Source organism: Perna viridis, chromosome 1 (assembly GCF_037379345.1).
Source record: "Perna viridis isolate PV_CMFRI_1.1 ecotype Kerala chromosome 1, ASM3737934v1, whole genome shotgun sequence".
Taxonomy (NCBI): Eukaryota; Metazoa; Mollusca; class Bivalvia; order Mytilida; family Mytilidae; genus Perna; species Perna viridis.
In genome coordinates this window covers 10029236-10046639 of record NC_142445.1, presented here as the reverse complement: position 1 = coordinate 10046639, position 17404 = coordinate 10029236, and the positions used below count along the sequence as shown (strand labels likewise).

Genomic DNA, 17404 nt, shown 5'->3' with positions numbered 1-17404 from the left:
CAATAAATAACATGCTGCCTAGTTACCATATCATTCATAAGGCATTTAACAGATAACACAATATATGATGTATAATATATTTAAAAGCAGTATGGTCATGATAATATACAGATGAATTTATACAAAACAACAATTAAACAAAGTTCCAAACATTATTTTATATGGCAACACAATAATAAGAATATCTTTATAAAGATCGTTTACCACATTATAATGCCCTATAACACTTTAATATCCATTATCACTCAATTTACATTCAAAAGATTTGTAACCAACTTTTTTGTTTGTTCATTATTTATACAATTTAGTAGTACTAGAATACAATTTTTGCATCATTTCCTAATAAAATTCAGCTGATCAAATACAAATGTAGAAAAAATAGTTTTCAGTGGTAAAAATAAAGAATTCATTCTAAAGAAATAAACTTGACTAAGAATAGATTCTTATGTTTTTATCATGTTATTTAAATGGATAGATTTGAAAAGTAAGACTTACTCAAATGATTAAACAATTTTGACTTGATGGAGACTGTACAACCAATCAAGGTACATGATACTACAACAGTTATAGTGGTACTTAACAACTGTGAAAATAAAATGACAACTTACGAAATCAGTGGTACCAACCAATGATATAATGAATTACACAAGAGATACCCTTATGTATGGGATGGAACTTAATTACTATTTCTAACATGAATGATACTGCTGTATAGTTTTTTTTAACAATATTGATGATGCAATGATTATTTACAAAATTTACAAAAATGACACTGAAGGGTAATCAGACATTTTTACAAACATGTGCATTGCTATGCTGAATTTTTAAGATCTAATGATAACTAAAAATGATATAAACCCAGTATATTATATGCAAAAATGAACTCTAGTCAGTTTTTCTAAAACTTTTGTAATCCTTTTAATTTCCAGAAAAACTTACTTTAATAGTATTAAATATACTATGATCTATTTAAATGCAAGAAAATTAGTTGAGAATTCAAACAAGTTATTTATTTTAATGGATGGAATGATTTTGACGTTATAAATGAAGACACCAATAAAAATTCCATTTTGTAGCACTCATTAATTTCAAAGTCAATACTTCACCAAAACTTGAATGATTACCCTACCTTGAGTTTCTGACAATTAGAAAACTATACACCTAAAAACTTAACAAGGTTTGGTAAAATCAAAGTAACAATCGTAATAAACTAACAACTATGAGTTAATTCTCCTCCGTTTTGATCTTCTTGACCTGTCCTGCCAACTGTTGCCTCCTGAAAACATTAAAACAAATCATTACATATTAGATATAAAAAATCAGTGGATACCAGATTTAACTAAAAACATGCAAACAAAATATATTAGAAACCCAGTTAATAAGATCATTGGTTTATATATCCATAAGACTAAGATTCATGTACTGTGCCACAAAACTGTCCAATTCCATAAACAGACCAGACCATAATGTGACTTAAATTATCTTGGAATTTGTAAAATATCTTACATCCTACTATGATATGGAAACAAATTTCTAATAAAACCATTTATGTTCTGTTTTATGAATTTGTTGGAGCTTGGAAGAATCATATTTCCTCTATTTCTTCCCCATACATATCTGGTTTATATTCATCATTCTACCATATTCTTCTGTGTATACCACATACTTTTTTCAACTTTTTCTTTATTCCAGGAAAGGTGGGGGGGGGTTGCACAGTATACACCAAAACAGAGACAATTTTCCAGAATCAGAACTGAAGTCGTCAATGCAAGACAACATCAAGCTATTTTGTATTTTTGAGAACAGTTTTATGTGAAATAAACAAATTAAGTTTTACTGCTATTTAATAGTTGTATAATCCATCAATGCTGTTTTCTTGCATTTCATAGTTTGTACAAAAAACCAAGACTGGCTTCTTATTTTTCTCTCAATGCACGCCATCCTAATTATAACATCTTCACCAGTGTGCAGTGGAATTTTAAATACAAAAAAACGAGAGCCCCAACCTGTCCTCAAGCCCATTGTCATTTAATTATCAAATAACAAAATTTCAATACAAAAGGAAAAAACAATTGTCACAAATCCATTAATCCACTTGATGAACACTTTCGAGATGTCAAATATCAATACACCAGCTTGGTAAATTTAAACATCTTTCTTTATTAACTGTCCAACATGACGCCACTGTTTTAGTGAAATACCTGATTTGCATACGAAAAGGAAATGTAAACATTTTAGCTGACCTGTTGAACGGATCCAATCGATTGATGTACTTTTATCAATAAATGACAAGCAAATACAGGGAAACATAAAAAATACATTTATTTAAAAGATTAATGATAAAATGATACACATTCAGGGAATTAACCATAATCCTTTCAACTCAATGTTTTCTTCTGCTGATGATTTTTCCTCGCTTCCCAGTGCGCCTTTTACACAGAAACTAACTTTTTTCATCAATGCCCTTTGCCAAGAAGGGGGTGTGTGTAATACACAGAATATGGTATCTTATAAAGTTATCATCTAGAAACTATTGGCGGATGAACCGACACTCACAGTCCCACATATCAATTTTTGGAAGGTATAACATATTACCTTACCACTTCATGTGGCAGGGTATAGAAACTATTTTATAAATTGTTAAAACCTGTAAATATTGTTTGCAAATTAGTTAACAGAAAACAGAAACAATAACAAATGACTGATATAGAATTTTTAAAAAGTTTGTCTAAGAGTACTTCAGTAAACCTAGGTTGTTCTATAGGCGCATGTCTGGCTCATTAGAACTGCACTAGTATTAGTTTGTATTCCCAAGTTTTCCCTCACAAAACAATTTATTCAACATCCTTAAGAACTTACTTACTTGTAGATTGACATATTATCGTACTCATTTGTGAAATCAGAAAATTCTTATGGCATGGGACACATTTGTGAGACCTATATATTTACAGCTAGCTGAAACAGACCAGTTCCAATTTCAATACAAATTAAGGTAGACTACTGAGAAGTTTAAATAGCTCTCTAGGCAATAATTTGCCCTACATTATACCAATGTATCCTACTTAACTACTTCAGAACACCTGTGTGATCTTTTGGACACTACCTTTTAAATTTGAATAGATGTCAATTATGATAACTTTAACCTCAAAAGGTCAAGTAAAATACTGTAAATACAACTCACTGAGGCCATTTAAATCATTGCTAAATTTTCTTTTCTGGTACATTTTCAAGTTCATATTTTAGGACATCTTATATACACTGTCACTGTAAATTTAAAAATGATACTATTTTTTACAATCATTTTACAACATTTCTTCACAACATTTTAAAAAAAAAACTGTTTAATATTAAGAAGGTCCTTAGAACGACTAATGTATACATTTATATTGCAAGTTGAAAACATGAAAACATGGTCATTTTGCAACTGGTCTTTTTCAATTAGCTGTAACACTAATCATTGATGAGTACTGAAAACAGCCAAAGCAATATAATATGACATTCCAGAACTGTCACAACCCCAGAAGCTTCATTAACTGATACTAACCTATATTAGTTTTTCTACAATCAAATGTCATGACTCACAAAGAAAAATTTCTAACCCAAAACATTCTTTTGCCATTGCATTTATAGAGGTAAACGAGAGTATACAGAAATTCTATGAACTAAACTTACACATCAGCATTAGTTACAGCAGTAGTTGCTAAAGTTCTCTTAACTGCCATTTTCTGAGTGCCAGGACTCTGAGCAGCATCCTGTAGCCACCTGACCTGAGTAGCAGGACCATAACCTTTTTCATTTCTAGCTGCAATACGGAAGATAATGGCTGGCTTGGTTGTGTAGTCAATGTGAGCAGAGGCAAGGCTAGCTGTTGTTACTGTACAGGTGGGGGCAGGTCCACAGTATACTCTGACAAAAGCAAGTTGGGCTGGAGCTCCTGGTTTTTGGTCTGCTTGTGATGCAGCATTACGGACAGCAAGATATACAGAATATTCTGTTATCTTTCCTGCTGTATTCTGTGGAGGCTCCCATGAAAGGTGTGCTCCTTCTGGGCTCTAAAGTGAAAAAAGAAGTTTTTTTTTTTTTAATAAGTTAGTACACCTCTAAAACCACTACATCACTATGATGTATAAGAACACAAACATTTTGGAGCTTGTAAGGACAAATAAAAAAACATTGATTTATATATATAAATAGTCTTAAGTCATGTTAAAAAAATACCTTATTTAAATTCAAAAATAATTATCTACTTGTAAAACCAAGTATTTTTTAAAGTCTGCATATAACATATAACATTAACATATAACTACTGATACAAAATCTTACCCCTCCTTAATACCTACCTTACTAATCTTGATGGCTGAGGGAGCTCCTGGATACCCAGGTAAACATGTCTTGAATGCCGAGATCTCACTGAATGGTCCACGACCACAGGCATTTATTCCTGCCACTCGGAACTTATAGGCTGTCCCTGGTAACAGTTCTTGTTTCTTCAGTACACTGTGGTCTGGGATACTGACTACGTCAACATCCTAAAGGGAACAGTCATTAAACAATAAGACAGAAATTCTTCTCGGATCTATGCATGTTGAAGATGATTTGTATGGTACAGTGATAATCTTAGAGTCCATTAGAAGTGGTACCGTATTTTCCAGACTTTAAATCGATGTGGAGTATTAGTTGAATTGCCTAATTTTGACCAAAATCGACGAAAAAAACACTGATAAGTCGAGGGTCAGACGTGTGCATTTATATTGTACGCGTTAGCGGAGATTCAAATTGAGCGGTTTGTTTTCAACAGCATATTATTCCAGTGATGTTACTAAGTATAAAATTTCTGAATTAAATAAATATCTGTGTTTTTGTTAAAGTGTACTTTGTCCACAAGTTCAATTATTTTTATTGAATGACGTGCCAATGTCTAATCTAATTATCTAATCATCAAATACATCTTTAAGTATCAAATTTTTAGTGATATTTTTTTCAAATCATGTTCAAATGACTTAATAACATGTTTCAAAAAAAGGTTGTACAATATTTCCTTCTTATAAAGCATGGTTAAAAATTAACATGAAACAACTAAAAAAAGTAACTAATTCCTTTTTTTGTCAAACCCTCCTTATCAAATGATTCACAGCTGATAATGCTTATTCTGATACTTATTTTGATTGTTTCTTACAGTTTTCTTTCTTAAAAGTATGTTTTTAAATGAAAAATTGTGAAACTTGAGTTACAACCAAAACTGGAAATGCCCGATTTTCCAGACTTTCGATTTTGTCTGATAAGCCATTTCATACATCAACTGATGTTTACCTGAGTTTTAGTTTGCATAGAAGTTTCTTTCCTTCATATTTTCATACGAAATACCGCATCAAGGTAAATAAATTGACCAATCAAGTGCAAAATATCAATTTTTTTGTTCTACAAAAGTTTACTGCAACCTAAGTCTAAAACTCTTTTTTTTTTTTCACACGTTTAGACCTTCAAAATTGCACTGCACACAATACATAAATGCACGCTATACACACCAAAATACAGTAAGTGGGAAATTTGTTTGATGAATTGGTCATAATTACGAGCGGTAATTAGTAAACAATATTACCTGGTATTACGAAATACAATATAAAATAATTGTAACCTGCAAATTTGGTTGCAATTAGCCATTTAGATAACACCTTAATTGAATTATAATTTGAGCCACGTGCGAATGTGTTACGACATACCGTAAATAGGTATAAATTTGCATTCTAAAGGACCAATAACTCCAAAACACCTGATAATGTTTTCCAAGTTAAAAAATGAGTTTTGTTAACGTATCTTCTAGAGTTTATTTATACATTTTAACGGTTTCAAAGTTTCAGAGTTTTTAGTAACAACATCGTATTCATTCATAAAGGATAGCAGCAATGATCAATAATATTCGAATTCAATCGCCGGTTTGACTGTTTGAGTGACGGCTTTCGTTCATTTCAGTTTACCAAAAATTTTGAATTGAAGTGATCAAAAACAAATCGAATGAAATGCATTTTTATGAACATTTTTCTTGAAAAATCCTTAGATAATTCAATGTGGACGACAAGTCGAGGCTGACACTTTGCTGAAAAAAAATATTAACTTATAGTCCAGAAAATACGGTATTTACACTTTCCTTATAGTACTCGTCAAAAAATGAATTAAAGCATACTGTTAACATACTAATTTTTGCAGATTCTGCCAAGTGAGCATATTAGCAGGTATCATTTTTGTGGTTTGAAAAAATGATAAGCATTATAAAGTGTTAAAAAATCAATTTCGCAGTTTTCTGTTCACCATGAAATTAGCCAAAATTAGTACACCACAAAAAGTAATATGTTTATAGTATTTAAATAAATATGAAATAATTACCAAAAAAAAAACAAAAACAAAAAATAGCAGCAGCAGTATTTATTTCCATTTTTGAATACGTATAAACCACCTTAACTACTTACATCACCACCATTGCCTTGTAAACCATCAGATGAGAGGTAGAAATGAGAAACAAGACAGGAGGCTCCTTTAATGATCCCTACATCATACCACTGGTTAGCTTCCTTCTTTACAGGGGTGGTAGGCATCTTCACAGGGGTAGTTGGCTCCTGAAGAAGGACAGATCAACAAATCTTACAAAATGATACAGTTACTGCAGACGTTTCTATTAGTTTTATAACAATAATACTTTCACCGGAGTTTATTGCTTGCTGGTAATCAATGATTTAGAAAAACACAGATATTATTCTATGATGCTAACAATAAACCAGAAATTGGAAAAAAAACAACATTAGTCTATATACACAGTTAATGAAAGGTAATGATAGTCAGGATTTGAAAAGGCAGGATAAAATCACGAATCCAAACTCTGATAACTAAATGCATGAAAGTAAGAGAAATGACCTGCTGTAAAATCCTGTAGTGTATATAGATACATCAATGGATGACTTAGAAATGACCTGCTCCTGTAGTGTATATAGATACATCAATGGAGGACTTAAAAATGACCTGCTCCTGTAGTGTATATAGATACATCAATGGAGGACTTAGAAATGACCTGCTCCTGTAGTGTATATAGATACATCAATGGAGGACTCAGAAATGACCTGCTCCTGTAGTGTATATAGATACATCAATGGATGACTTAGAAATGACCTGCTCCTGTAGTGTATATAGATACATCAATGGAGGACTTAGAAATGACCTGCTCCTGTAGTGTATATAGATACATCAATGACTTATTTTGGATGATGATCTACTGTATAAAATAGATGTAACATTAATTCATAGAGAAATAGTACAAGTGTTATTTTCACAATATTTTAGAAGTCCATACCTTAATTTTTTTTTACAAAATTAGCTCTATCTGTAACCCATGAAGATATTGCCACATGCAGAAAATCTGCTCGTATCTGCAAGAGTTTAGAAAAAAGATGGGGAAACTTTTATTTGTGTAGTAATTGAAGGATGGACTAGATTCTACACAATATGGCCAGTTGGGCAATATCATGAGTTTCTTCTGACTACTTCACTGAATCACTACACACCTGTTTAACTTCTGTACCAGGTTCTAGTTTAACAGTGTTCAGTGCTGTAACATCTTGATCTTGTTTAATACCATTTGTGGAAGATACTGCTGAGTTAGAAGAAATGGCTGCTGAAGCAAGTGTTGATAATGGATCTATAAAATAAGTTGTAGATTGGTTATTAAAAGCAAGTGCAGTAAACACAAAAATAATAAAACCCTTCTTTAAATGAAAAAAACACAGGACATAATTTAATTTCTAGAGCTTATATGAACTTTTTCTTGGTGGTTTTTATGCTCTTCAACAGTTCATATACATGTATTTGATAAAAAAAACCAAAAAACCCCAAAAAACTTGCTGTCTTCTCTTTTTTTTTGTACAAAAATGTCCACCAATAATCAGACAGGTATTTTTTTAAAGTATTTTTCTGGTCTCTGTAAATACTTACCAGAATCCATAGAACTTGATATCTGCGGTAAAGCTGACATTATGGGATTATCAGCAGTCATTCCTGTGGCCTGAGCACTACTATCTGGTAAACCAGTGGAGGTATCCATAGATTCATCTTTCTGCTCCATACCCTGACCTTGTTGAGCTAACAGCTGGTCTGGTAATACACCATGATCAGCTGAAGGCAAATCTAAAGTTTGGCCCTGGGCCGCAGCCATTGCCTGGTCTTGTACCAGAGCCAAAGCTTGTGTGACAGCTAAAGCTTCATCAGTAGTTGGTAAAGATCCCTGATCATCAGATGGCTGCATGATGTCAGCAGGCAATGTTGGGTTTATATCAGACAATGGCTCCTGTAACTGTTGTAAAGCACTAACATCTGATCCAGAAATATCCATTGGTTCACTCACTGGTTCAGGGTCATGTGAGGTCAACTGGGCAGGAATTGCTGCTGTTACAGGATCAATTAAAGGCATACTGGATAATAGATCAGTATTGGTTATAGCACTATCAGTTGTCATGGAAGATGGAGCTTCTGTTCGTGTTGTATCAGCTGCTTCACCTACTGCAGCAGTTGATTGCTCACCTGTTTGACCATTGTTTTCATCACCAGGGCAATTATGTCCATCTGTACAGACTCCAGTTTGTGATGGAGTTTGGTTATTTTCATCACCTGGACAGTTATGGCCATCTGTACAAACACCAGTTTGAGCTTGACTTTGATTTTCATCACCTGGGCAATTATGTCCATCTGTACAAACACCTGACTGAGATGGGGCCTGATTTTCATCTCCAGGGCAATTATGTCCATCTGTGCAAACACCTGACTGAGATTGGGCCTGATTTTCATCACCGGGACAGTTATGCCCATCTGTGCAAACTCCGGTTTGGGTAGGAGCTTGATTCTCATCTCCAGGACAATTGTGTCCATCTGTACAAACTCCCGACTGAGTTTGGTTTTCATCCCCAGGACAGTTATGGCCATCAGTACAGACATTAGACCGAGTCTGGTTTTGGTTTCCATCCCCAGGACAGTTATGGCCATCTGTACAAACTCCTGGCGGAGGTGTTCCATCAACCTCATCCCCACCATCTCCTGGACAATTATGGCCATCAGTGCATACTCCAGATTTTTGTTGGTTTTCATCCCCTGGGCAATTATGGCCATCTGTGCACACACCTGTCTGGGCTTGACTTGTTTCATCACCAGGGCAGTTATGTCCATCAGTGCAGACACCTGTCTGGGCTTGACTTGTTTCATCTCCTGGGCAGTTATGGCCATCAGTGCAAACTCCTGTTTGTGCCTGGGCAACTTCGTCTCCTGGGCAATTATGACCATCAGTACAAACTCCTGTTTGTGCCTGGGCAACTTCATCTCCTGGGCAGTTATGTCCATCTGTGCATACCCCAGGTTGAGCCTGAATAGTTTCATCCCCTGGACAGTTATGTCCATCTGTACAAGGCTGTTGAGTTGTGGTCATAGCTGGAGATTCTGTCGTTGCTGCCATCTGAGTTAAAACAACAGGAGTAGAACCCCCTGCCTTAGCACTTGCTGGAGTGATAGTGATCTGAACTGGTTTTTGGGTCTGTCCTTGACCTGCTACTACCTGTTGTGTTGTCATGGTAACAGAAGATTGAGAAACTGATGGTTGTGTAATGAGTGATATGGTTGGAGTAGAGGCTGTGGGTGTGGCTTGTGTGTACAACAGTGATGTAGCTGCTGTCTGAGTAGGTGTTGCTGCAATTGTCTTTATGATAGTGCCACCTGGTGTTTGCTGTTGAGCTGTGAAGAAAAAAATAAAACAAAATTGATGATTAGACAAAGAAATGTTTAATTTCATGAGAAAACAAAGACAACTATGTAAATTGGTTATAAGTAAGACTCAACTATAACTTTGAGATAACATTCATTATAAAACAGTTTTTGCATTTCTGTAAAAATCTTTGTAAGGGGTTTAGTTGGCAAAAAATATGAGATCAATTGTTATAAGTCAATTTACTGTATGTCAAAATCTGAGGTCCCATGATCTTTTTAAGGTAAATTACTCCCAAATGTGCCATAATGAAAACACTTAAGTTTTGGATGTCACTTGCAAATGTAGAACTTTTTTTTTATTTAGTTAGAAGCAAAATGGAATATAAAAAAAAACATAGATAACTATCATCTCTTAATATTAATAAAAGCCAATAAAACATTTATACCTTGCGTGGAAATAATGTTGACAACTGGTTTAGCTAATGATGATCCAGAGATGATTTGTTGAGTTCCTGCTGGCAGAGTTGAAACTGATATTGGTTTGCCTGCAAATTATTCAGATATGTTCATGTATTTTAAAGAAACTATATGAAAGAAAAATATTCAACATAAATTAGTATTAAACGTAATGTTTTATTTATTCATACATCACATTCATTTACAAAATTTCATTCTTCATTCCATAACAATAAATATCAAAAATAACTGTTTTAACACAACTTTGTACCTACTTGTAGGCAAATATGGAAAAAGGTCTGCAACCTCTTAACAACATATTAATATATATATTATGAGTAGATTTACTGAAATACAAAACAACTTATTTACCCCCCTCCCTTCAGGAAAAAATACTTAACGGTAATTTTTTAAACCAATGGCTAATGCAACTTTTCTTCATGGACACATATCAATATTAGTCATCTTGAGCAATATGAGCAACTCGGTAGGTGTTTCTAGAAAAGCAGAGGACGCTTACCCTACCGGTGCATCTGGTCCATGCTCCCAGTGTTTAGTGGAGTCTGAGTTGCCCATTTACTTTTGTTACTTTGTATATATTATTTTAGTTAGTTTATGTTTCTGTTGTATTTGTCTGTTTTCCATGTCTGGTCTTAGTCCCTGGATTACATTCTTTTGATTTCCACTAGAGTCTTGGTTCCCTTGACTACTCCCTTACTCTGAATGCTTTTGTGATTTTTCTGTGCCAGCTTAAACATGATAAACAACCCCATAAATATGATCAACAATAATTAACATGTCTAGTTTACCTTGAACTGAGCTTCCTGATATTCCCTGAGAAGACTGTGGACTGACAACAATAAATTGAGTATTTCCAGTACCACTAAGTTTCGGCATAGATGATAGGATTTTATGTTGGCTTCCAGATAAACCTGCTGTACTTCCTTTAGGAGCAGCGATGACAATGGTTTTCGATCCAGCTTGTGTAGTGACAGTAGCTGAACCAGCTTTGGGCATTGACAACATAGAAGATGGAATGGTCTTAATTATTGTTCTGGTATTTGAAGATGCTTGCTGTAAATAAACAAATATCATACAGCTATACATTAAATTCATATTGTTCTTGTATTTGAAGATGCTTTGTTTATTAAAATTATTGTGAAGTTATTAATTAATTTGATATATTTTTTTCATTTCAGAATTATTTTATATGATAAAGCAAAAGAAATATACATCTATTAGACTTTACATAATAAAACAATTTTCTAGATTCAGCACTAAAAAAAAGCAGGCTTTACCACTTAACAAATATTTTTTTTTCAAGTGAATTTATCATAACAATAAATGGAACAAAAAAAAATTATAAACTTTTCACTTTTATTTGCAATGAGACATGAGATGTGTAATATAGGCAAGTTAATATTATAGAATTTATTACAGGTAGGAAATAAGAATTCAAACAATTAGCAAAGGTAATTAAACCTAGCCTAAGGACATATATTAAAAGTTTTACTTTACAGGTTGATATCCATTGCATAAAAATAACATTTTAGCAGTTAACTTTCATGTGGATGATAGAAAAAAATCCAAAGCAAAGCTGTAAAATGAATTTCTTGTTCAGCTATTCCTCAAACGATTGTGTTCACCATGCAACAGAATATTAAGTATACTCCAGTTGATCTGTTACTTATGATTACCTGTGGTTGTACACTGTTAATACCAAGTATGGTAGAAGGAGTCTGACCAGGCTGACTGGTGGTTATAATAGCTGTAGGTTTACCATGACTTCCACCAGCCTGTGATGATACTAGCTTTACTATTGTTGCTCCTTGCGGAAGAGGACCTTTTGTCTGAAAAACAAAGACACTTGATAATTGCATATATATTTTCTTAACAAACAACATATTAACTCTTCATACTGACCTGTTCTTATTCATTTCTACTATGAAGAAAAACATTCACTAATTGATAATTTCAAAGCTACAATTTAAAAAAACAAGAGGCTCTTTGAGCCTGAATAACTCACTCGGTTACATTGTTGCCTTTCAAGGGCAAAAACTCTTAACACAGAGTTGTCTGACAATTTTGACTTTGACTTAGGCAGGATAAGATCATTTCATCAAATGAAAATTCCTTTCTATTTATTTTTGCTTTAAGATATCTGCTGAAAACTGCAAAAATATCATTTTTCGCCTTTCAAGGTTAAAAACTCAAACAAAGAGTCGTATGACAACTTTGATCCCTGTAGACTTCTGAAAACCTTATCATAAGGGTCATTTCACCAACTGAAAGTTTGTTTCTACCTATCATAGTTTTCAAAATATTGGCTGAAAACTAAAACATGGGGCTCCCTTGAGCCTGAATTGATCACCTGGTTAAATTTTGCCTTTCAAGAGCACTAAATTTAAGAAGTTGTTAAACAATTTTGACTAAAAGAAACTTTGGTGGAACTTATCATAAGGATCATTTCAGTGACTGAAAGTTTTTTTTCTATATCTATCATATTTTTCAAGATATTGACTGAAAACTGTATACAAAAAAACGTCCTTTTTCACCTTTCAAGGGCAATAACTCTTACAAGAAGTCATCTGACAACTTGATCCCTTGAAAACTTTTGTAGGCCATATAATAAGGATCATTTCAGCAATTGAAGGAATTCGGCTAAACTTAATGGTTTTAAAGATATAATATGCAAAAAACTACTGATCCCTATGTTCTATTTTAGTAACGACAGCCATGTTTTTTGACATATCACAAACCCCCATGTCAGGTCTATGCAGGATACTTAAAGGAACATTCATACCAAATTTGGTTCTAATTGGTAAAGTAATGTCAGAGGACAAGATTTTTGAAAGAAAAAAAAACATTAAAAAAGAACAAAATAACATAAAATAAGGACAATAACTCCAACATGGCTGGACAGATTAAAACAAAAAATATGATTTCAGATAGATCTCATCATGCTGAACGCTTTAACCCAGTCAAAAATTGGCTTAACCTAACAGTTTTGGAGATATATGTGAAAAACTTCTGTCTGACCCCCTATGTTGTTTTTATAGTAATGGCGGCCATGTTTTTCAACGGATCAAAAATCCCCATGTAAGTTCTATGCAGAATACCGTAAAGAACTTTGGTGCTGATTGTTCCAGTCATTTCATGACATGTAGAAGACTTACTCTCAGACCTGGCAAAATCATTTTGCAACCTGTCGGACATTTGGTGCGACAACCTAACAAAATCCCTGGACCAAACAATTATCTGCCACACTAAAAACAAAAAAAAAAACAAGAATTTTGCATTGCATTTTTGCTTGATTCATGACGCCATCTTTAAACCAGAAGTTCCGGTTGAGGGGTGGCAAATGAAAAAAACCGTACTGGACATCTGGACCGGAAATCACGCAAATTTTATCGGACCAGTGACTAAAAGTACCTGTCATGTCCGACGGTCCATCAAATTTTGTCATGACTGTACTCTGAATAAAAACATATAAAATAGAATTGTCCTGAAAAAGAAAGCTTCAATGGTTTGGTCAAATTTACAAAACACAAAAACTTCATGTTTTCAAACAACAAATTGGGTCTAGAAAAACACATTTTTACAGACAACCCACATAAATAAGTCGACCAAAATGGTTCATTATTCTCTTTTCTTGCTATTTAAACTTACAGTAGCAACTTGCATGCCTTGATTTGTTTTGACTAATGTAACAATCTGTGGATGTCCTGTACCAGTACCAGTTGTCCCCCCTGCTTTATGAACTGTTATTATCTGTTTTCCTCCAATAGTCTGTTGGATAGACCCAGGAGTAGACTTCAATATAGTTGTACCAGGTGTGGCTACTCTTACAGTCTGGGTTGGTGTTCCAGTGCTTGCAACTGAATTTCATAAGTAAATTTACCTCAAAATATGCAACTTTTCTCATTAATGCCATGTTTTGTAAATTTGGGGACAATATTTACCACACATTCCAAACTTTCAAGATCATAACACTTGTGCAGTAAATGCAATTTAAACTGAAACTGATTTTGTCTAATACATTATGGTCAAAAACTTAATGAAATTTGATATTATTTGGTTACCTTTAACTATCACCCTGGTAACTAAAGATTTATAGTGTGTATCTATTTTACTCCATTAAAATAAAAGATCTATAAATCTCAAAACAAGATTCTTCTTTAAGAAATCATAACTCCTACAGATCTAACATGCCTGTTTACAGTGATGTCTTACCTGTTCTATTCTGTACTGGTGTGACTTTCATCCCAGATGGTGTAACTATGGTAGGAGTAACAACCTTGATTCCAGACACCTGTGGTGTTGTAGTTACTGTGGTACCTGGTATCTTCTGTGTGGCAGCAGCAGCAGCAGCCAAGGCAGCTATTCCTGTCATCTGTCCACCTGATGACTGTAAACAGATCATAAATAAATAATATATGCTATATTTTATTATATCTGATATATTTTGATTAAAATATACCTATTTTGTAAACGCATAAGTATTGTTTCAAATCAATATCATTTACCCTATATGGTATCCCCAATATCACACCCCTAGACCCATATCACATCCCTAATATAGCACCTCTAAACCCATATCACATCCCTAGACCTATATCACATCCCCAATATAACACCTCTAAACCCATATCGCATCCCCAATATCACATCCCTAGACCTATATCACATCCCTTAACCTATATCGCATCCCTAATATCACACACCTAGACCTAAATCACATCCCCAATATCACACCCTAGACCTATACTGCAACCCCACCCTGAACATGCTTGGAGCATAGTTAAAATATATGACATGTCAAAATCTGTATAACATGTGATATAAACACTTGACCTATATCACCCTGCAGGCTGGTTGGTGTCCCTTGGGGCGAAATAGGACTCTCAAACTGTTGATGAGCATGTGATACAGATTTGGGCAGCTAATAACCAGTATATACATTGTAAGATATCAAAACTTACTGTAGTGACAACCTTTTGTCCAGGAGTAAGGTTTACAATTTGTGGTTGGGCAACTCTTATGGCTGATGTTGCAGGGTTCACTGTGATTGGTGTCTTCTGTCTGGCAGCTACAGCTGTAACTTAATACATATACCCAATAGATTAATATTTATATTGCATGCATTCTTTGGTCAGTAATTTAAAATTTTGAAAAAATCAAGGAAAACATGATCTATCTGTCTTAGTACAACTTCATAGATTTCTAGAGATTTATTTTTTTTCATAAATTGATTAACACCAGTGCCAAGATGTACAAGATCTTATGTTATAACATTGATTTTTTAAAGCTCTAATACAAAGTAAATCTATACTGTATTTGACTAGCTACCAGAGACACAACATGTATTGAGGCCTTGACATGCAACAACACAAATTTATTCTTCTTTATTGTGTAAAGCATAATGGTTAACATGCTAAGCTTGAAGGCATTTTTACACACAGATAGATATTCATATTTGTCACCAGTATTTTGGAAAGTTTTTGTCATGCTGCAAATTTTCTTTTATGTGAAAGTTGTGCAACCAATTTTTTAAAACAACAGTTCCATTTTGTTATCATAATTATCTTTTAGCTTAAAAAAGATAATAATTATATTATTTTTTAACCTCATAAAACATATTCATGATTAAGTAATAAATATATATCCAACCGTAATCTAAGTTATTAGTGTACTAAATGTGTTTTAACATGATATTCTGACTAATATATCTTAACAAGTTTATACAACAATGATTTACTGGTGAAACAGCAAGCCATATACCACAGATATTATTGTAAAACATGCGTTGTCTACCTCTGATTGTTTGTGGTGTTGTCATGGTAACACTACCTAAAGTCCCTGCACGAAGATGTGCTATTCCTACAGCAAGAAGACAGATATATGAAGAGAAGAGATTAAGAAAGGTGCTGAAGATTTTCTGGGGCATTTCCCTACACTTTTTCAGAATAAAAGAATATTTGAACCAACTACATGTAAAAAGGACTTTACAATTATTCAGTCAATTTTAGATAAATTAATTTATATGCTTGATATTGTTCAAATCTGAAGAAAAATGATAACCATATACCACTTAGTATATACTACATACAGTTTGTTAAATTAAATGTTGGAATTGATAGGCCTTTACCTTGAGCTGGTGGTCTGACAACTGTTGTTGTTGGTTGAGGGGCAGACACTGCTTTAGCTAATGGGTTAGTTTGTGGAACAGCCGTAGGCGTCAATGCCTGAGCCGGAGGAAGATCATATTTCTGTAACTGTAAAAGGTACGCATCAGCTGTAGGAACACTCCCCCAACATACCTCTAAAGTGTTAGTACTGGCCCTCACTAACTGTACTCTAGATGGTGCTGGTGGTTTCTCTGGAAATAATTAAACAAAGCTCATTTCATATAACTTGTCATTAGACTTTATAAAAATCATATTACATAAACAAGAACATTTCATCCATACAACTGATATAAGTACATGTATTAACTTACATAAACTATAACATTATTATCTGGAAGGTAACAAATTTTGGGACAAAAAAAGAATTCATTCAGATGTAATTAACAATAAATATCCATCAATTATCCAATACATGATTTCATGAAGTAATTATGTTCTCAAAATTCCATAAAACCTGGTACTTATTCATATTAATATTACCTGTCTCAAGGAACCACAAATCTTTAAAGCAGACCTAGGAAAGATACAAGTCATATGTCTAAAATGGCTTTATAATAATCAAAAATACAATGCATATAAAATCACACTTAGTCCATAAATGTTGGTCTAGATCACATACATGTACTTTTTTATATAAATTATCCTCTTCAAACTATTTGAATGATTAAATTAGTTCTGTCTTGGTTTTTTTTGTTCTGATTTCAATAGATTTTTACATTTGACATCATCTGCATTTATTTTGATAGCAACATATAACTTCAATTCACTCCACACAAATCAGATGCACATGCCATACATGTACCAACTTTAAATATCATAAACAGCTGTACTAAAACAGATTAAACAATAATCCCACTTTTCCTTGCTGTTTATATGTCCCATAACTCAGAAAGAAAATATTGGAAAACAATGAGGAAAGAAAGGAAGCTTCAATAAGTAGTAACAAACATTGTACCTAAAAAAAGGATAAAAATTAATTGTACATTTCTTTTTAAATATCTGAATGTGGATGGATACACAGCAGTATA

At 33.5% G+C, this 17404-nt stretch overlaps 1 protein-coding gene across 2 annotated transcripts in view; it reads right to left on the bottom strand.

Moving 5' to 3' along the window:
• Positions 1–63: 63 nt before the first annotated feature.
• LOC148627170 (host cell factor 1-like) overlaps positions 64–17404 on the bottom strand; it is a 31368-nt gene continuing 14027 nt past the window's right edge. The window contains exons 7-21 of one of the 2 annotated variants that reach the window (XM_088568889.1): positions 16857–16890; positions 16337–16567; positions 16003–16068; positions 15171–15289; positions 14422–14596; positions 13858–14066; positions 11886–12038; positions 10998–11262; positions 10179–10277; positions 7978–9759; positions 7551–7684; positions 6465–6611; positions 4341–4529; positions 3673–4052; positions 64–1276 (exon numbers count right to left, since the gene is read on the bottom strand). In XM_088568889.1, the coding sequence (XP_088425015.1) occupies positions 1225–1276; positions 3673–4052; positions 4341–4529; positions 6465–6611; positions 7551–7684; positions 7978–9759; positions 10179–10277; positions 10998–11262; positions 11886–12038; positions 13858–14066; positions 14422–14596; positions 15171–15289; positions 16003–16068; positions 16337–16567; positions 16857–16890 (4035 nt within the window). In that variant the 3' untranslated portion in view covers positions 64–1224. The remainder of the gene's footprint in view (positions 1277–3672; positions 4053–4340; positions 4530–6464; positions 6612–7550; positions 7685–7977; positions 9760–10178; positions 10278–10997; positions 11263–11885; positions 12039–13857; positions 14067–14421; positions 14597–15170; positions 15290–16002; positions 16069–16336; positions 16568–16856; positions 16891–17404) is intronic. The other variant, XM_088568898.1, reaches the window with a different exon arrangement.